This window comes from Passer montanus, unplaced genomic scaffold, assembly GCF_014805655.1.
Source record: "Passer montanus isolate IOZ18808 unplaced genomic scaffold, ASM1480565v1 scaffold10, whole genome shotgun sequence".
Lineage (NCBI taxonomy): Eukaryota > Metazoa > Chordata > Aves > Passeriformes > Passeridae > Passer > Passer montanus.
The window spans coordinates 1,086,238-1,107,306 of record NW_024356505.1 but is presented as its reverse complement, the minus strand read 5'-3'; the positions used below and the strand labels follow the sequence as shown (position 1 = coordinate 1,107,306).

The following is a 21,069-nucleotide window of genomic DNA, read 5'->3' as shown; positions in this document are numbered from 1 at the left end:
GTGAGGCAGCAAAGCTAGTGCTGTTGCTGGTAACCTGAAATGCTTTATTTTACTTGCACTTATACTGATGCTCTGGTAATTTAAAGTGTTCTTAACAACACTTACAGCTGTTTCTCCTTATTGGCAGGATATGTTTGAAAAAGTTAATAAAGCATATGAGTTTCTGTGCACAAAGTCTGCCAAGGTGATAGATGGGCCAGATCCAGAAAACATAATTTTGATCTTGAAAACTCAAAGCATCCTCTTCAACAGGCATAAGGAAGGTAAACATGCTGCCTCAGTGTTTTATGTTCATTTATTTAGTAGTCATTTCAGTCAGCTTTAATCTCCTCTCTTCTTTAGTCTGTGCTCTGTTGATCTGGTTTCTGACTTGCCACAGCATTATGTATCTATGATATAGGGCTTCAAATTAGGACCTTTTCTTCCATGAAATAAACTAATCTGCAATAAAACTTAATTCAAAACAGCATGAATAGCTCTTTGAAGTGCGCTGCTCCAATACTAATCAATTTGAATCCTCCTCTGTACGGAGAATTCTGTCTGAGCAGAAAAATCCTCACTAGTACTCAGTCTCCCAGATGCTAATTATACGTGAGACTGGCTCATTGTCTGTAGCCACATGATGCATTCTTGCAGGAATTCTGACCAGTGTTAAGAGTCCTTGGGTGAGTGTGCTGCAACATGACGTATCTCATTGCTCAATTGGGAAAGAGGGGTAGCTAGAGCACCCTAACACTTGGCTCCAGCTACAGTCCCAGGCTGGTAGCTGCTGCCATTCAAAGTCTTGCAGAGGCAACAGTGTTTTGCTGTTTAAGTGTTACATTATAATGATAAACTAAGAACCTCAAATGCAATCATAGTCCTGTCAGTTACGTGGAGCTAGGGACAGCATTGGTATAGACTTTAAGTGTTGCCTTGCAGTTGGCTCTGTATGAAAAATGAAATTATGCATTCTACAGTAATGAAAGATGCAATTTGAAACTTAAAATTGTTGTGTCAAACTGGACAAGGTCCTTATAAGCTTATTGTTAGTCAGTCCTGGCCCAAGACGGAGACCAAGCTATACTTGAGTTTCTCTGGAGAGAGACAAGCATTGTTGAAAGGCTTTGAGCGTGGGGACTTACTGAGCTGGAGATAAACCTTTTTGATCTTAAATGAGTTCTTCCTGTGAAGCTCTATTAGCTTCTAGCATAAGCAGTTCTATGTGATGAGGAGTTAAGATTGTGTGGGCTGCTCAGTCTTATTCCAGATTTCCCGGGTGTTTGGCTTCCTTTCCTAGTCCTTATATCTTACGTATCTCACACCACTAATTTTGTGGTGGCTTAAATTGCTTGGACTGTGCATATACATAAACTTGGACTTTTTTTTCCTCTTTCAGATTTGAAACCTTACAAGTATGCAGGCTATCCTATGCTGATAAAGACCATTACCATTGAAACATCAGATGACCTTCTGTTTTCCAAAGAATCTCCACTGTTGCCTGCTGCTACAGAACTTGCTTTTCATACTGTCAGTTGTTCAGCATTAAATGCAGAAGAACTGAGGAGAGAAAGTGGAATTGAGGTAAATGTAAAGAAATGTGTTGAAATGCATGTTTTTAGTCTAACTTTTCCATAGCTAGAAATCTTAGATCCTCAATACCTGGGAATCAGATGTAATTGAGAGTCACTTTTGGTCCTGAGACACCTGTTACTCTTAACATCTCAGATATTCTGGATACAGTAGGAAAAACATCTTGCAGAGTGCACCCTTTTCTGAACCTAGGCTTGTCTATTGAACTGTGGATAAACAAGCTACATACAAAGTTTCTCTGCTCCTTTACAGAACCAATGCATTTTTTATGTGAAAAAATAGATAAATGTGAATAAGTCACTCGAGCAGAAGACCTTTTCATTGTACATTTTACCGTATTAGAACCATATAGGTTGGAAAAGATGCTGAAGATCAGAGAGTGCAACTGTTAATCCCAACACTGACAAGTCCCACTAAATCATATCCTGATTAATTACCTTCAGGGATGACAACTCAGCTGCTTCCCTTGACAGCCTATTCCAGTGCTTGACCACCCTTTCAGTGAAGAAGTTTCTTCTAATATGCAATCTAAACCTTTCCCAGCACAACATGAGGCCATTTCCCCTTGTCCTGTCTCTTGTTTCTTGGGAGAAGAGACCAATCCCCACCTTGCTACAGCCTCCTTTCAGGTGCTTGTAGAGAGTGATAAGGTCTCTCCTTAGCCTTCTTTTCTCAAGGCTAAACAACCCCTACTGCCTCAGCTGCTCCTTATCAGATTTGTACTCCAGAACCTTCCCCAGCTCTATTGTTCTTCTCTGGACGTGCTTCAGCACCTCAATGTCTTTCTTGTAAAGAGGGGCCCAAAAATGAACACAGCATTCAAGGTGCAGCCTCACCAGTGCTGAGTACAGGGAGACAATCACTGCGCTGGTTCAGCAACATCACACTGTTGCAACCAATGGCACCAGGCCAGGTTGCCATTGGCCTTCTTGGCCTCCTGGGCACACCCTGGCTCATATTCAGCAGCTGTTGAGCAGCACCGCCAGGTCCTCTTCTGCCAGGCAACTTTCCAGCCACTCTGCCCCCAGCCTGTAGTACTGCATGGGGTTGTTGTGACCCAAGTGCCAGATCCAGCACTTCACCTTGTTGAACCTTACACAGCTGGCCTTGGTCCATTGGTCCAGCTTATCCAGATCCCTCTGAAGAGCCTTCCTGCCCTGCAGGATCCACACTCCCACACAACTTGGTGTCATCTGTGCACTGACTGAGGTATTAGCTCACATGTGAGAAGACTGTCAGCTCTTAAAGCATCAAAGGTTATTACTAGCACTTGCAAGGAATTTTGCACTACAAACCATTTATGCAAGCAGCAGATTTATGTCAAATGTTTCCTTTCAACCATTAAAAATGACTTTACCAGCTAATGTTTTGGTTTTGCTGGCTTTTAGCTCTTTTTGTTGTGACTGAATTTGTGCACCATCCAATCCTCCCAGGTATTGCAAGAAGCATTTAATCGCTGTGTAGCAGTCTTGACTCGTTCTAGCAAGCCAGATGATATGTCTGTACAGGTGAGTTTAAAGCAGCAGCTTTAACTGAGTGTATGGTCTTCTCAGAAGACTGCATTGTGTATATGTATGTATAATATGATAATAAACACAAATGTGTGTGTATAGATAATAAAAACATTGATCTAGTACTGTACCCATGCATTTTTTCCTCCTCTTGGAACCAATACAATATTGTGTTTTGTAGGTATGTGGATACATTAGTAAGTGTTATAGTGTTGCAGCTCAGTTTGAGGAATGCAGAGAGAAGATTACAGAAATGCCTAACATAATTAAGGACCTCTGTAGACTACTGTATTATGGCAAGGTGAGTGCTCCATTTGCTTGTCCAAGTGGGTGTTTAACTGTTAAATGTTTAGGGCAATATTCTGGGTTTTGGGCAGATATGACGGTCATAGAATCATAGAATGGTTTGTGTTGGAAGAGACATTGAGTTCATCTAATTCCAATTCTCCTGCCATGGGCAGGAACACCTTTCACTAGACCAAGTTGCCTAGACCTGCATCCAAGCTGGCCTTGAGCACTGCTGGGGATGGGGCATCCTGTTTCTCTGGGCAACCTGTTTCAGTGCCTCATCACCCTCACAGTAAAGAATACTTCCTAATATCTGATCTAAACCTACTCTCTCTGTTTGAAGGCTTTTCCCCTTATCTTGTCACTCTGTACAGTTATAAATAGTCCCTCTCCTTTTGTGCAGGCTCCCAGGTACTTGAGGGCCCAATTAGGTCACCTTGAAGCCTTCCCTTTTCTAGGCTGAACAAACCAAATTCTCTCAGCCTTTCCTCATAGTTGCAGTGCCTGGTCAAACCCTTCTGTAAGATCCCAGCAAATAATGAGATACAGAATTCAACTGCCTTGTTACCACACCATGTATTTGAATCCATTTAAACTGCAGCCACTCTAAAGATTCAGCTGCTTTTGCCTTTTAACTGACACATCGGACAGCTTGGCTTACTGTACCTAATCAGCCAGTAAAAGTACTACAACTAGGTCTTGCATAAGCAGATAGACTCTACAGTCAGCATAAACTCTGGGAACAGTATTTAAGAAGTTTTTTTGCCATTTAGCTCTTTTGAACTTGCCTCATATTATAAAAAATATTAATTTTGTCTGAATTAAGAAAGGTTGTCTTTAACTTTTCATGTGGGGTGTGTGAAAACAAGAGACTAAAACCAGATTCTAGTAATTGACTGTATATGCTTGTCTGTTATTTAGTCTCTGCAGGACACATGTGTTGCCATAAAAAAACTCACCTGTCAATCTCTGCCACAGTTTTGAATTGCTTTTCCAGCAGTTCATCAGTGCTTCATTCTAATCATATGAAATAACTATTCAAGTACTCTTTCCTTTGAAAGATGCTGACCAATTAGCCGTGTTGTTGGTTACCAGTACTACACCTGCAGAAATTATATGCACTTCATTTTTGTCTCTGGGCTGCTTGGATAGTACTGCAGAATTAGCATGTTTTGGATTTTAAATCTTTGGTACAGAAACCAGTTGGCATTCTTTGGTTACAGTCATTAAGGCAAACTTCTTTTTTCTCCCCTCAGACTATACCACGAGTAGCTGCTTTAGGAGTAGAGTGTGTTAGCTCCTTTGCCTTAGATTACTGGCTACAAACACATTTATTCCAAGCTGGAGTTCTGTGGTACTTACTGGGTTACCTCTTCAACTATGACTATACACTGGAGGAGAGCGGGATTCAGAAAAGTGAAGATTCAAACCACCAGGTATTGTTGCTGAGGTGTTGTCAACAATGAGTGGCTGTTATTTTCCATCTCTTAGTAAGAGACCAAGTGTATTCAAATATTTGTTACAATCATTGAATAGCATGAAGAGTAACATTAACAGAGTTTTGGAAGGGAATTTTTGTATAGTGATGAATACTCTGAGTTGGTTTGGTTTTTTTTAAAGCATTCAACTGTTAAAGCTTCCAAAGCCTGTGATTTCTAATGGACTTCATGCAAGACACTTGTAACCTATATCAAACACTATAAAAGTAAATTTTTGCTATCAGAAGAAAGCTCTAGGTTTTCTCAAAATGTCTCCCTCTTTTTCAGGAGGTGGCAAATAGCCTTGCTAAACTCAGTCTTCTGGCTCTGAGTCGCCTTGGAGGGTATCTTCCTGATGAACAAGCTACTCCTGAAAACCCAGCGATCAGGAAAAGCTTGGCTGGAATGTTGACACCCTACATTGCAAGAAAACTTGCTGTGGTCAGTCCTACTGAGGTAAGCATCTGTTGGCCAAAACTTTCTCTAGTGCTTTGTAAGAGGAGTAGCTGATCACTTCTAAAACACTGAGGTCTCTTAGACCAACTTGATACTAAGAACAGCAGTGTGATTTTTATTTGTAGTTGAGGTAACTGCAGGGAAAACAAGCTGGTTCAGCCTCAAACACTATGGACAGGAACAGTGCTTTATAGACTAATATTTTCAAAAAAATACAGGAAGAAAAAAAATGAAGTTAATTGTTCAAGGCTTAAGGACATCATGATGATGGAGGGCAAAGGTTAAACTTAACTCTTTAAGAGTGGTGCCAGGGAAGTAATCTGTAAAGAGATACTGTAGGTAGTTGCTGCTCACTGTCAAAAATGGATGGAGAATCTGAAGTGTGTCTTAGAGCAGAATAAAGAGAACTAAAATTTAGATTTTACCACATAACTTGCACATACTGTTTTTCTAATATGGGAAGTTTCATACTTTAAACTTGCTTGTGTAATCAGTCTAGCTGTTAATGAGATTGGATTTACTGATACCATGAAAAATGCTGATTACTGTGCATAACGATCCAGAACTGTTGTAAATGTGTTACATCGTGTAAATTCCTTTTCTTAGACTCTGAAGATGCTTAACAGTAACACAGAGAACCCCTACTTGATCTGGAACAATGGGACACGAGCTGAATTACTTGAGTTTTTGGAATCTCAGCAGGAAAGCATGATTAAGAGAGTAAGATACTCTTTACTTTACATCCCAGTACTATTTTTTTAAAAAACTGTTTTGTGTTTTGCTATATCTTCTTGGGATGCAATTGTATGGTTAATACAAGCATCCATTGTTGTCTACTCCAAAGTCACTTTGTTCATTCCAGTTTATAAAAGAAAACAAAACCCCTAAGATCTTGCTTGTTCATTTTGTGTTAAGTTTCAGTCTGAGCTTCTGACTTGCTGAAGTATTAAGTTTTCTGTTCAAGTATTGCCTATTTCATTATTGGATTATAGCATTACACTTTCTACAAGATTATTTTCTGTCTGAGCTTGTTCTGCTTATCTCTGCTTTAAAGGGTGATTGTGACAAGAGTTATGGATCTGACTTTGTCTTCAGTGACCATGCAAAGGAACTTATTGTGGGAGAGGTTTTTGTTAGAGTCTACAATGAGGTCCCTACTTTCCAACTAGAGGTGAGATGTAGCTAATTTTTTTTCTGTTAAAACTAGTGTTTGGAATGCTAATTCTTCCTATTTATCTATCTGTCAGTGCAAACAGAATGGAGGAAATAGAAAATGTTATGGAAAGATCAACATGTTATGAGAAAGCTTTTTACTCGAGCGGAATAAATTAAAAGACCAAGTCTGTCATAAAGATGTGCACTTCAGATGTCTGAATGACTTCTCTACACAGGCTTGTGATGCAGACACTTGGGTTGATTCAGTAATTCCAGGATGTGCCTGTTGGCTTTAGAGTCAATCTCTATGTATGGGCAAACACACACCTGTTGCAGTAGTGGCAGCTTTTTCAGTGTATGTTTAGATAGAAATAGGGTGTAATGTGATCCAGATGTTATGGTGATCTTAGAAAAAATCTGCCCGTCTGGAAGAAAGGAATATGTGAAATGGAGAAGTTACTTGGATACATTTTCTTCTACTGTGGGTACTGTTGCACCACACAGCTAAAAATGCTGTCATCTCTACTTCAAAGCTTCCTAAAGCATTTGCTGCCAGCCTCTTGGATTACGTAGGCTCACAAGCACAGTACCTTCATACGCTCATGGCGATAACTCAGACTGGGAAAGTAGAGTCCAATCAACATGGAGATCGCTTACGGAGAGTTGAAATGGCCCTGGAGGCTCTGAGAAATGTCATCAAACACAACCCAGGTAGGCTTAAAACTGAACTGCCCCAGTATACTCTTCTGTGGGCACCCCTAAAAATTCTGAACCTCTGTGGTCTGTATCTTCCAGTGAGAAGGAATCTCCTTTTACTTGCTGACAGACTTAAACATTGTTGGTAAGCTGTATAAGCTTGCTGTTTTTTTTCCTTACCTGGAGATCACTGTCAGTAAATGCAGCAAAATTTTGGGTTAAACTCAAGCCTTATCTGTTTTCATGTCTGAATCATAAGGTTTTAAATGTAATTCAATCCTGACGTTGCTAGGAAGACTTAAACCTCTTGAAAGAAACTTTCTGTAATCCTTCAAAGTATCTTCAATTGATTTTAGAACTTCCTTGCATCAAAAAATCCTTCTTGACCTGACTACTTTGTGCTAGTAAACACCTAAATGGCACATGTGTTAGGGTTGTAAAGCAAGAGGAGAAGATGCTCTTGAGAGTTGTCAGCAAAATTTAATGAGCAGACATCAATGTACAGACTGGAACAGCCTGAGACAAATGATTAGGATGTTTTCCTACTTCTAAAAGCAAACCATATCTGGTTGGGATGTTCTCTGTGTTTGCAATTATGAACTGAAGGCAGCTGCTCCTGCTGGAGATAACATCCCTGCTCTGAGCTGGGAAAGGGCAAGTGTATTTGGAGACAATAGATTTTGATAGTCAATGATGAGTGAAATTATGGAATTTGTTTTGTTGTTTTGTAAGAATGCAAGTAACTGGGTAGTCCAAGAACTACATCAGTCACTTTCCTTGGAGTGGGGAGTTACCCTCTGTTTTTGAAATATCGTTGACCTGAAATTCTATGGAAGCTAGATTAATAGAGAGGAGTTCATAATTTTCTAACTCTGCAGCAGGTGCTGTCCTGTATGAGCTATTAAAACTTCTGTGGCAGACTATGTACAGCTGTGTAATCTTTAACACCTCTCTGTATAGTGAAATATGGGTGTGGGAGTTTGCCTTTAGTGAATGCTTTGGCTAGCAGGAGAGTAACTTCTTTGGTCTCTTGCAGGTTCTGAGTGTGAATGCATAGGGCACTTTAAGTTGATATTCTCCCTTCTGCGTGTTCATGGAGCTGGCCTGGTGCAGCAGTTGGCTCTGGAGGTAAAAAACTCAACAAACCAACCCCCACAAACTCCCACCCTCACTGTCTGGATGCTTTACATAATCACCATAAACAACCCTGATTGTGTAGCTGTTAGAGTAACATCTAAAAAATACTAAGATTGGGGTTCCAAGGTGTCAGTTCCTCCTTGGAGGAACATGTGTCATGCCTTTGTCTTTGTGTCCTTCTTGCCTGAAGAGACAAAAAAAATTTGGTGGCAGGAAAAAATGTTGTATCACCTCTGTTGGCCAGTGATTTCATATGGCTGATTTCATACACTGAAAAAAAAAATTTGGTGGCAGGAAAAAATGTTGTATCACCTCTGTTGGCTAGTGAATTGGCTGATTTCATACACTGAGTTTACTGAAAAGTGTCTGAATAGCTGAAGTATAATCAAGTGTTGTTTCTGGTCTTTTGCAGGTAGTGAACATAGTAACAAGTAATCAGGAATGTGTTAACAACATTGCTGAGGCAATGGTCCTTGCTAACTTACTGGCACTCCTGCATTCCTTACCTTCAAGTAAGTACCGTAGGATTCTCCATCTTGCAAGGCAAAGGGTTTCTAACTCAGGAATTTATAAGAATGCAGGAAGTTGGCTCTGAGTCTTAGGTTACAATGGTCTTGTTAGCTTTATAGGATAGAGAGCTGGGTTATGAAGAGAAGCTACAGTAAGAACACCAGTATATTGGAACAAAGCTTTCCTCAGGCTTCCCAGCTGTTGCTGTGCTCCAATCCAGTTGCTGAGCTGTTAATGAGAGCAGTAAAGACAGTACTGCAATACATCCTCAGTGAAGCATGGTGTTTCTATGCCTTGTCCTAATAACATTCTTCAGCTGTCAGTTATTCTCTTCTAGATAAGAAAAGCAGAGCTACCAAACAGGAATCACCTTTTTTCTTAAAGAAGATGACAGGAAGCAGGAATAGAAATAGTTTTTTAAACAAATGGAAAATTTAGACCATCTCTGTCATCACACAGGCCCTATGATATGCTGCTAAGTCACTTCTGTCAGCTGATTTAAACATTAGTGGCTATCATATCCAAAGCTAATGAGAATGGTTTACAAAAATGTTGTGTGTGGCAAGTTTTTTGTGTTAAATGTGTGACCTGAAACATAAGACGTGTAGGTACTCTGATTACTTCTGAATTGTGTAGTGTTCCATTGACAAATTATTCCTGGGAATTTAGTTAATTAGCATCTAATTAAGAAGTTATGCTGTATTAGAGTGTGGGATTGATTTGACATTCCTTAACTAATGTAGTATAGGCAGAAATCTGTAAATTTGTAATTCTCAGAAGCTTTATTGCAGTTTTGATACAGTTTTCTGTTAAGATCAGCTACATTTATCTTCTCTTCTTCATTCTCTCTGACTCAACGTTCTTAATGCTCTTTATTTCAACAGGTCGGCAGCTTGTCCTTGAAACTTTGTATGCTCTGACATCTAGCACAAAAATAATTAAAGAGGCCATGGCAAAAGGTACAGTACTACACTGAAAGCAAATGTTTCTGCAACAATGGGCTTAGAAAAGTGCATAGAGTGGCCACTCTGCCCTTTAAAATAATTAGTGTGGAATTGGAGAATTTCTACTACTTGTGACCAGAAAAATATACTAAATTGAATGCTCCCTATCTCTTTGTTACAGGTGCTTTAATCTACTTACTAGATATGTTTTGCAACTCAACTCATCCACAGGTCCGAGCCCAAACGGCAGAGCTTTTTGCTAAAATGACTGCAGATAAGCTGGTGGGTCCAAAGGTAAGAATTTTAACAGCTCATGTTGTAACACTTTCTTGATATTACCTGCATCTCTCTAAAGGTGAGCAAAAATATTTCAAAATAATTTAACTTTGAATCTGTGAGCAGACTTCTAGAAGCTGTTGTATGTACAGTAATATGTATAAGCAGTTTGGTTTCCATTTGTAATGACTTTAACAGTAGAGACCTAGATTTCAGTGTCACTGGCTATTGCTATTTGAAATGAGGGCACTATTTTATTTTGTGGTGTTGTGGTCTTGCACTTGAAAATTCCTGCATTAAAGACAGTTGGACATTGTGGAGTTTTCTATTTCTGTCAGTTTGTCCTGTTGGTTAGTTTGTCATATGATACACTAAGTGTCATTGTGTTCATCCCTTCTAGGTTAGAATCACACTAATGAAGTTTTTACCTGGAGTCTTCATGGATGCCATGAGAGACAACCCTGAAGCTGCTGTTCATATCTTTGAGGGAACCCATGAAAATCCGGAATTAATTTGGAATGACAGCTCCAGAGAGAGAGTATCAACAACAGTTCGAGAAATGATGCTTGAGTATGTGGAAACCTTCTGACTCAGTTATCTTTAACTGAGACTCTCTCTGGCAGTAAACCAGAGTAGCTGTAGAAGAACTGAAAGACAGAGCTCTGCCTGTAAAAAGTAGAATTCTTGCAAGCCAGACTTCAGTGAAATAAAGTTGTTCACTGTTGGTGTACTGTACCAGTAAGTCAGTGATGCAGGTGCAGTTTGTGCACAGTCCAGGTATTTGCTCACTGCTGTAGGATTTGGAGGGATACACTGGGGACAGAATGGAACTTAGAAACTGGAGCTGCTTCACAATGATGGAGGGAGATTGAGGTGTCAAGTAGAGAAGACAACTGCTTCTTTTTACTGCTCATTAAAACTTACTTTCTTTTTAAAGGCACTTTAAACTTCAGAGGGACAACCCTGACACTAACTGGAAGGTAAAAGTACTGTTTCTGCTTTGGCTGTTTCCAGGGAGGCTGCAAGCCACATGATAATAGATGCTTATATTGGACTCTTAACAGGCTTTTCTCTTAAATGTACTAACATGATTTCACTGCTGTGCTGTGAACATAACTGTTCATAACTGAAAACATAACTGGTTTAATGTTGGATTGATGCTATTGTTACTACTTGCAGCTTGAAATGAGATAAAACCACTGTCAGCATACTCTGAATATTTTGATAGTTCAGGTCATTCTAAAACTCATCAAAAGTCAGCAACAAAGGAGAATACTGAGGCATCACTGGCTTGCTGGAAAAAATCCTGTCACTACACAGCCATAGTAAACTTGTTCTTGGTAAATGTGAAGTAACTTTAGTAAGTCATTGGGTCTCAAAAAATATTTGAGTCCTTAAACCATTCCCTCGCATCAGGCCCATCAATGAGATGTTTCAGTATGTAGTAATTCCTAGTATCTGTGAAAAGCTAGACATGACTTCCTCCCAACAGTCCTCTAGTTCAACATTAAGCCAGTTTCTAAATACATCATAATGTCTATTTTGATCCAGATGAAAACTGGAAACTTCCCTAGACCGATAGTGAGAAACCTTTCCCTGAAGTATGCAAGGAAGGAAAGGGCTGTTGTATCATCAGCCTTGTTGCTGGTGCTTCTCTTGAGCTAGGGTTTGCCACTGTTGCAGTTGTAGGTTCAGTTACTTGTGTTCTTTGAAAGAAAAGTTATTTCTTTGAAACTTCTTTCTTTCTTTTAAAAGAAAAGTTTGCTGTAGTGGTACTGCCTGCACTGCACTTTCTACTGTCACTTCTTACCTCATGTTCTTTCAAGATGAAGGGTTTATTGGTCTAGCTCAGCTCTGTTTCAGAGAATACAGTTAGTGACCCTGATCACTTAGAGAAACAGTTCTACATCTCTGAAATGCCCTTGTCAATAACTTCTACTTTACAATTCAACAGCTGCCTGAAGACTTTGCTGTGGTGTATGGTGAGGCAGAAGGTGAACTTTCAGTGGGGGGAGTCTTCCTCAGGATTTTTATTGCCCAGCCGGCCTGGGTTTTACGGAAACCAAGAGAATTTCTCGTTGCACTGTTGGAAAAGTTTACTGAACTACTGGAGAAAAATAACCCCCATGTAAGACTTTTTTTTTTCTGGTTCTATGCTTTGAATTTGTTTAGCATTCTTAAGTTTTTAGTATTTTAGTTTCTGATTAACTTAGATTCTCATGCTTTCTTCCCATCATAAATGGGGTTTTATTTCTGCTTTCTGACTCTCTGTAAAAGTGTGTTGAAATGTTTAGGCAAATTCTGAACATGAGTCAAGGTTTTTCAAGTCCCTGAAGCCATAGAAGTAGGTTCAGTTAAGTCTTAGAGACTTATTTTGTGCTGGAGATGAGGCTTAACAAATGAAGTGTCTTTCAATTATTCCATGACTGACCAACCTAAAAAATGGTACTTGTTCTACACCACCTAAAAATTTTCTGCTCTTGAGGCTTCTGTTGTTCTTCTGCAACACTATCTTCCTACTCGGGTATAAATTATGTGACTTACAGAAGGCTGCCACCTTAGTTAGTATAACAACTACAGCAAATGTGCTACAGTTTAAAAATTCATTTTTAAACAGTGTTCACACAGATTCTGTGCTAGACTTGCAGGATGGAAATTCACTAGCATGTTGAATAAAACAAGCATCTTTATTACGAAGATGTGATAGCAGTTTGTAGAGGCATTCAGAATTCCAAGGTGTGATAAGTGCTTCTGCACAGACTGTAGCATCCTTTAGGAATTCAGGTGATCAGCCAGTTTTAAACGGTGTTCACACAGATTCTGTGCTAGACTTGCAGGATGGAAACTCACTAGCATGTTGAATAAGCATCTTTATTACAAAGATGTGATAGCAGTTTGTAGAGGCATGCAGAATACACAAGGTGTGATGAGTGCTTCTGCACAGACTGCAGAATCCTTTAGGAATTCAGGTGGTCAGCCAAACATCCATGCTGTCAGTGCTTCCACCAAGCAACTTAGCCTGATACTGGATTCTCAATATGCTGGAAACAGTGCTTAGGAATTCCAGTGTGATCTGTCTTTGTGGAACTAGTGAATGTTTGCCACTATTGGAGCTGATAATCTTGTTCTTAACTTGTTGTTTTAACAGTTTGAGAACAAAATTATATAAAAGCATTAGGGGGAAAAAAATTATAATGCAAAGCAAGTGAGAAATGTTGTTATGATGATGATACTTTACTGAGTTACACTTTCTGTTGATTTTAAATTTTCTGCAGGGGGAAACTTTAGAAACCATTACCACAGCAACTGTGTGCCTGTTCAGTGCCCAGCCTCAGCTGGCTGATCAAGTTCCTCCTCTTGGTCATCTTCACAAGATAATCCAGGCTATGAATCACAAGAACAATGCCATTCCTAAAAGTGCCATTCGTGTCATGCACATATTGTCAGACAATGAGGTACTGAATTATTTAAGTGCTTGAGGGGAGAAAAGCATAGCTGGAGTTACTTGTATTGTTTAGTAGTGTTCCTAAAAGGGCATTATTCTAACTGTAAATACTGTGTAGCAAGTGAGCAGGACCTATAGCTAATTAATGGAGAATTGCTAGATTAAACACTGAGAAATTCATGGTGTTGGCTGACCGTATCTGCAATAACCATTAATCGTGGCATAAAATACAGTCGTCAGGATGTTCATCTCTCTACAGCTTTGTGTAAGAGCGATGGCATCTCTAGAGACCATTGGCCCTCTGATGAATGGAATGAAAAAGAGACCGGATGTAGTTGGGATAGCCTGTGAAACACTGAATCGAATGTTTCAGAAGGAACAAACTGACTTAGTAGCCCAAGTAAGTAGTACATTCTCAGACTGTAAAAAATGTGGTATATTTAAACTGTTGAACTTAAATGGCATCTGGGAAGCCTCCTGCACACTTAACTAATGTGCTTTTCTTGTTGGAAAAGTTTTTTATCTAAAATGCAGACCTGTTCAAGGATGTGACCTGGGCATTGAAGTTTAATGCACAGGGTAGTGTTGTGTCCACTGAGAAAGTGTAGTGGAATGCCAACTAATTCAACTGATTTACACCTAGATAGAGCAGAATTGCTGGACAGTGTCTTTGCTTTCTCTTATTTGTATTCATGTATTCCTGAAAGCTCAGGAAAATTGGACTCATCTTGGCATTTATAGTAATAGCTGTTGGCACTTTTGATTCACACTAATGCTACTGATATTGAAAATTTTGTATGGAACTTCCTGTACGTGCTAAGACAGCTCATTCGGGTATGTTTGCAGGCTTTGAAAGCAGATTTGGTCCCTTATCTTCTGAAGCTGCTTGAAGGTGTTGGTCTTGAGAACCTGGAGAGCCCATCTGCAACAAAAGCTCAGATTGTTAAGACTCTGAAATCCATGTCTCGTAGCCTGCAGTATGGGGAACAGGTGAGTACTCACAAGTCCTTATCTGGGCTTTGATACTTGGTAGGTGTGTACCAAATTCTGAACATCCCTTGTTTAATCTTCTGGCTGTCATCATTCCACCCAAAGTGTTAGCACACTGCAACTGCAAAATGATCATGGTTTGGAATTTCTTCACCTCTTGCTTGTGGAGAAGCCTTTGGTTCAATGCATGTGAATACCACTAATAAAGACCAATCCCAAGTGCAGAATGTTCTATGAGCTGGTGATCTTTAACTGACAACTCTTGAGAACTTGTGTTATAAATGTAAATTTCTCCTCTGTTTTCGGAATAAATACATAACTTCAGCAGCTTTATGGATGTGTATCTTAAGAAAATTTGTCCCAGTAACTGTGCTAGTTCTTAATGCCTTTCTCTTACCCTTTTGTTGAAAGCTTTCTCAAGGGGAGGAAACTTGGAAATAGGTCTTTCTTCCAAGTAGTCTGTGTCTTGCTGTAGTACAGAAAAGATACAGATCCTATTCTCCCTCAGCTGTCAGTGAGTGGCAAGGCTGCTTCTAGGGTTGCTTTTCCTTGTCACCTTTCTGGGGGACAAAGGATAAAGTCAACCTACTGAATAGCTCCTTTTGAGTATTGTGTTCAGCTGTACAATTCACATGGAAAAACAAGCCTCCTTGGAAATGTGCACGAATTCCATATCGCAGCCTGAACTACTGCCATGTTCTTTGGTGTAATCCCTTCAGAATGGTTTGGCAATAGAAAATGCGTTTGTTTGCCTGGAACATGACAAATGGCACTTGCTCACTGTGTCACCTCTCCAAATACTGTAGGTAAATGAAATTCTGTCCCGTTCTTCTGTGTGGAGTGCCTTCAAGGATCAGAAACACGACTTGTTCATTTCTGATACACAAACATCAGGATACCTCACAGGTTAGCAACTTTTTCCTGTTTATGTCCTGAATAATACTGAACTGTTACTTAATTGTCACACTGGACTCTGGAGTTACTGTTTATCCCCAGGATCTAGTGCCATCACGTGGTTTGAACAGTCAGTGCTGTAAAAATACAGTAAGTTTTTAAAACACTTACTAAAAGGTAAACTTCCTGCTGGTTGAGAATGTTTTTCTCTGCATAGTCTTTACTGTACATACTTAGCAACAGGATCTGGGCACTGGCAAGACTTGCAAGTACTCTGTAGTGATAGAGCAGAGATGTAATTGAAACTGATGAATGACAGATGAATGACAGTAGCTTTCCATGCTTTCTCGGGATCAGTCTATTTCAGTTCTAGAACATAAGTTTGTCTACAGTTGGAGGGATATGTAAACTGTCTTCAGAATCACTCAGACTGTCTGTATCAGTTGGCTGTGTGAATTTACACAACTGTAGGGTTAGGCAGCTAGTTGTACTGTTGGAATAATAGGTTGGTGTAGGAGGCTATGTTGCAGCCTGAATCAGTGGCCTGCCAGGGTGGCCTCGTGCCTGTATGTGGAGCTTGCAGCATACACTTCACTGTCGCAGTGGTGCACCTTTGGGTGGGTCTCTAGTTGTACTGTTGGAATAATAGGTTGGTGTAGGAGGCTATATTGCAGCCTGAATCAGTGGCCTGCCAGGGTGGCCTCGTGCCTGTACATGGAGCTTGCAGCATACACTTCACTGCTGCAGTGGTGCACCTTTGGGTGGGTCCCCTGCTGGTGCCACCAAGATGAAATGGCACCCCAGATTCACCCCAGCCCCACTGATAGTGAAGAAGAGCATTTTAGCAGTGTGTGCTGTGCACTGTATGCACAGTGAGGTTAGCAGCTGAGGGAACTTCCTTGCATGATGCAGCCATAATCCCAGATGAGTTATGTCACTGAAAATGAGCTCCTGTTCTTCCTTCACTTGAGCAGCACTTGACAGACACAGTATCACAGTCCAAAACATCACTATCACATAAAATATTTTCTGTTGTAGCAATAATGACATTGCTGCAAACTTATGCCAAACTTCTGCCGCCTCAGTAGCCATCAGCTGAACAAACACTTGGTCTTAAAAGCTTTGCTTCACAGGTGGGGTTTTAGAGTCCTTTGTGACAAGCCAGTGTGGACACAGCCATGTGCCACATGGAACTTTCTCATCTAACCCAGTTTAGGAATCTTGGTAAAGCTTTTGAGCATAACTGAACTAATGAGGTATAAATGAGATGGCCAAAGTTTTTCCTGCAAGATACTGGCATGTATTTTGAGACAATGAAGCAAGAGCCTTTCAAGTCAGGAACTACATCTCCTAGAAGTAGTTGCTTGTATTTTGAGAGTAGATATTGTGACAGTTGATGCATTTTTTTCACATAGGAGTCTGTACTTTAGCTCTGAACAGGAGTTTTCTGGTTTTGTATTGTTTAATGCCAGTTTGACAAAGAACACTGGAACTTATTCATTTTGTACTGAATTTCCTTGGTATTTCATAAATACTATAAATTTAGGAATAGGAAGAAAATGCTGACGGATTATTGGCCAAGAACTGAAACTATACCAGATGTGGTCAGGCTTGAGACTGGGGGCAATACAGTTTTCCAACTGCCTTAAGGCCTGTGCTGCTTTTAAATTGCCTAATGTTTAAGTGCTTGCCAATGTAGAATGAAGGTACTCTACGAATGCAAAGTGTAGATGGAAACCAAGCTTTATTTTTAACCTCTCTTATCTTGTATTCTGCCTTATGTCTTGCTTCAAATTGCTTTGCTATTTGCACTTCCCTTGAAACTTCCCTTGCTTATTTCTCTTCCCTCAGGTGTCTCTTCTCCTTCCCTTCTAACTGGCAGCAGTCCCCTTCACCTGAGAAGTGGGCTTTAGATCTGCTGTGTCAGGCAGCTTGCTAACTTCTGTGTAGCTCTCTAAAGCAGGTAGATACCACCTCGCAGAACGCACGCTGCGCTCGCTGCATTCCGAGTCACAGATGCATGTCCTAGAGCTGTACAAATGCGTGGTTCCAAACTGCCCAACACCGACACACTTGCCTTCCTCGAGCACACAGGAGCACTACACTGACACCTGCACTGGCTGGTACTTGCTGGTACTACACAGGAATTCAGCTTTGTGTTAGGAATCCTCCATAATGGAAAAGCTTGAGGCACAAGATAACTCTTTAGAATTTTTGCACTAGGATGGGTAACAGTGGGTGTGATACTTGGCAGGTTCCACTGATGGGCTGGCAAAGAGAGGTCCCCTCCTGCAGTCAGAGAGCTTTGTATTGCCAGAGGCACTGCTTGCTTTGCTCTCTGCCTCGCAGGAGCAGTGTGGGCCCACAGGGAGACCAACCATGCTCTGATGTTCTGACTGAAGTATGAGAAAGGAGGGTGGGGCAGGCAGGAAGGAACAGTAAATTTGGGAGAACTCAGTGAGGATGGCTTAAAGGGGAAGAGTACAGGACCCAGCAGAACTTAGTATGTTGAATATTGGCAGTATAGTCTGGAGGTCTAAGAGCAAGTCAGTCACTGTATTGGTGCAGGAACATTTTGTGAGTGACCCATTTTCTAGTCACTAATATGATAAAAATTACTGTTAAAACACTTTATGCTGAAACCTAAGTTTTTATTGCATTTGTTGAAAGTTTCTATATGACTAAATTTTTAATTCCAGATCTTAATTCCAGGGCTTTACCTGCAGGGCAAAACTGATTGTCCCTATTGTAATCAACATAGAAACTTAGTAATGGTGTGAGTCTGCATCTCCAGTATAGAATTTCTGTATCCCAAGAATGCTGCCACTTTATTCCAACTGAAGGTACAAAATGCTGGCTAGACAAGCTTTAGGTAGTTCTGCTTCTTCATGGGGTACCCCATTGGGTTTCCTGGAATTATACAGCTGGGAAAAACCTTTACCACACTGAAAAGATACACAAGGAGCCCAGTAGTGGAACACATGCCTGAACTCACCTTAATTCCATGGCAGGGCCTTTCTTTAGCAAAGGAAGGTCATCCCTGCTTTACTGCGCTTCCATGGTGGAAGGTGAGATGGGTAATGCAGGTGCTTGAGGTTCTTTCATTTATTTGGCATATCAGAATTAAAAAAACCTGAGCAAGCCCAAAAATGGTCCCCACAAGCTATTCCACTTGCTAGACTAACAAGTCTTAGTTTCTAGTCTTCCTAGATTTTAAAGAATCTAAAGGAAAACTCTTAAATGTTCTTGTGTAAGGTGTCTGACTTAGATGATGTATCTGAGTGTTACCAGAGGAAATAAAGCTGTTCAGTCACCCAGTAGAAGGAAAACTAATCACCAGTATTTTTTCCTCCTGAAAGGCCCTGGAGTTGCTGGTTACCTCACTGCAGGGACAACGTCATCCGTAATGCCCAACGTACCACCCCCGGTAGACAACGAAGTGGGAGATGTCAGCTAAGGACTGGAAATCCTTGTGGAAGAGACAAAGGCAGACTGGCCAGTGATGAGGAACAGCACTTTCCTCCAATACATTGAAGTGAACTTACTGCCTTGCCAGGTGTTTATGACAGTGTTATTCCTTTTTTCTATGACTTTTTTTTCTAGGAAAAGTCAGTGATTCTAACTACCACACTGTAACACATGAAAGCACTCTGTGGATCAGCTGAAATGGGTACACAAGAATTTTTTTCTTGTTGTACATAAGCACATTTTGTTTCTTTATATTTGTTTACAAGACTGTGAATCAAACTTTCCTAGTTTTTATATTTTATGAATTAGCATGACTGGAGTTGAGCTACAGTCTAGAGGAATTGGGCTAAAATTACTTTGACCTCACCGACCCCACTAAAAGGGCATCCCTTCATTTCTCAGTCTGATGTGATCACTTCCATTGAACATGACCTAAAAGGGTTTGTTCCTGCACCAGTTCACTCATGTCCTTAATCATTAACATTATCTTCTTCCTCGGATCAAACAGCATTAGACATTTGTATGTATAACTGGCTTGACCAAATTGACGAAGCTTCAGCAAAAAAAACCTTAAAGAGTTGACATGTTATGTAAGAAATTAGTGTAATTGTGAAATGTTCTATACATTATCCAGTATATAAAAACTTTCTATATTGAGTGTACATTATACAGATCATTCATATGTACATAGAATTTTAAAATAAAGGGAATTAAGAGCCTTGTTAATGAGATAAAGGTGGTATTCTTGTCTAGCTGCTCATTGAAAGTGAGAGAAATGAGGGTGGTCAGAGACCCTAATTGGAACATGGCTAAATATGAGCCTGGGCATTGGTTGAAAAAACACTTTGTACAGGTTTTGACAGCCTAGAGCAGAACTCCTGAACTACATGTACAGTGCAGGTGGTTTTGTATTTGAAGTGCATTTCAGCCACTGACCTGCTGACAGTCTCAACTTCCTGGAAAACATTCTTGGCAGGAAGCAAGAGGAAACTAAGGTGGATGGAAATGTAAACAAGAATTACGGCTTTCTGAAAAGAGGTTATAATCTTGGTTTTAAGTACAATGAGGTAAGGAACTTCATGGAATGCTTCTAGTTCTAGGTACTCTGCCACTGTATCCCCCCAATATCCCTACCACTGCAGCTGTAGCTGGACACCCTTAGGGTGAGCACTTGGCTCTGGGCTCAAGGACAGAACTGGCACAGCCTCATCCTGAAGACTGAGCCAAGCACATGTGTTCTCCACAGGCTCCAACAGGAAGGAGCTTGGAGGGGAGAGTTCATTTGTTCAAGCAAATGGTAAACCCTTCTGTCTTTAACTTCACTGCCCTTAAGTTACCAGCCCTGTGTAAACTGAGAAGTGATTATCCTAATTCCAGGAATCACTCCAATGATATCCTAACTCCAGGCTCCAGCCTTCTGTGCTGCCCTGAACCTCACTTGAGGGGAGCTGGGGGCAGGACTGAGTGTAGTCTCAGTGACAAGGAAGGCAGCTGAGAGCAGGAACTGGGGAGCAGAGAGGGTTGGACTGCAGCTGAGCTTTGGAAAAGAAAAAGCAAGGTACTGCCTCCAGTGTTCGTCAATTTAACAAATCCAAAAGTTTAGCCTAGCTTGCAATAAATTAAATTGTGTGGGACTTCTGACTCAAAACTACTTTGTCTACAATAAAAGGATAAAATGTTCTGATTCGGAACAAAGAAAGCACTTCAGGCCTGTTAGAAAATAGATTTTATTTAGTATTATAAAGAAACCCAGAAAGCTATTCCATGGTGTTCTGCAAATTCTTAAAAGCCCATAAGTATTAAGTGTAATAAGTGAAAATAGTGAGAGAATTGCTTCCAGTTAGAATCAAGTTTTTGTATTCATTCAGTTTTACCTTTGATACCATTATTACACTGAAATTTTTCCTTAATCTTCCCTCCATTTGAGAAGGCTTTATGCTACATTAGATTTTTGCAGTGAGCTTCTTGGACTGCTCAAGGAGTTCCCACCTTGCAATGGTTGAGAGATGAACTTCATCGGGCCCGTCTGCTAGGCGCAAGGTGCGTATGGACGCGAACCTGTGGGGGAGAGCTGAGTTAGGGCTGGGCTCTTGACCTGCCACAGCAGCCACACAGGCTCACACGGGAGCTCTCAGCACTGCTTTTGCTGCCCTTTTGACACTCTTTGCTTTGAAAAGTGCTGTCACATGGGAGATAGTGCAGCAAAACCTTCCAGGCAGGATTGAGATGGGTGGGCGGGGCCCCAAGGC

The 21,069-nt window shown here is 40.6% G+C and overlaps 2 protein-coding genes across 3 annotated transcripts in view; one reads left to right on the top strand and one right to left on the bottom strand.

Annotated features, from left to right (window-relative positions):
• Positions 1-19,551, top strand: part of DNAJC13 (DnaJ heat shock protein family (Hsp40) member C13) — a 58,286-nt gene extending 38,735 nt beyond the window's left edge. For both annotated transcript variants that reach the window (XM_039705137.1, XM_039705127.1), the window contains 21 exons: positions 128-263; positions 1,379-1,563; positions 3,006-3,080; positions 3,265-3,384; positions 4,628-4,807; positions 5,138-5,305; positions 5,912-6,025; positions 6,360-6,476; positions 6,994-7,171; positions 8,193-8,284; positions 8,706-8,805; positions 9,688-9,762; positions 9,929-10,041; positions 10,424-10,593; positions 10,961-11,003; positions 11,978-12,151; positions 13,299-13,478; positions 13,728-13,868; positions 14,315-14,458; positions 15,265-15,364; positions 18,712-19,551. In XM_039705137.1, the coding sequence (XP_039561071.1) occupies positions 128-263; positions 1,379-1,563; positions 3,006-3,080; positions 3,265-3,384; positions 4,628-4,807; positions 5,138-5,305; positions 5,912-6,025; positions 6,360-6,476; positions 6,994-7,171; positions 8,193-8,284; positions 8,706-8,805; positions 9,688-9,762; positions 9,929-10,041; positions 10,424-10,593; positions 10,961-11,003; positions 11,978-12,151; positions 13,299-13,478; positions 13,728-13,868; positions 14,315-14,458; positions 15,265-15,364; positions 18,712-18,809 (2,703 nt within the window). In that variant the 3' untranslated portion in view covers positions 18,810-19,551. The remainder of the gene's footprint in view (positions 1-127; positions 264-1,378; positions 1,564-3,005; positions 3,081-3,264; positions 3,385-4,627; positions 4,808-5,137; positions 5,306-5,911; positions 6,026-6,359; positions 6,477-6,993; positions 7,172-8,192; positions 8,285-8,705; positions 8,806-9,687; positions 9,763-9,928; positions 10,042-10,423; positions 10,594-10,960; positions 11,004-11,977; positions 12,152-13,298; positions 13,479-13,727; positions 13,869-14,314; positions 14,459-15,264; positions 15,365-18,711) is intronic.
• Positions 19,552-20,528: 977 nt separating this feature from the next.
• ACAD11 (acyl-CoA dehydrogenase family member 11) overlaps positions 20,529-21,069 on the bottom strand; it is a 32,419-nt gene continuing 31,878 nt past the window's right edge. The window contains exon 20 of the mRNA XM_039705151.1: positions 20,529-20,878. Coding sequence (XP_039561085.1) covers positions 20,764-20,878 — 115 coding nt within the window. The 3' untranslated portion in view covers positions 20,529-20,763. The remainder of the gene's footprint in view (positions 20,879-21,069) is intronic.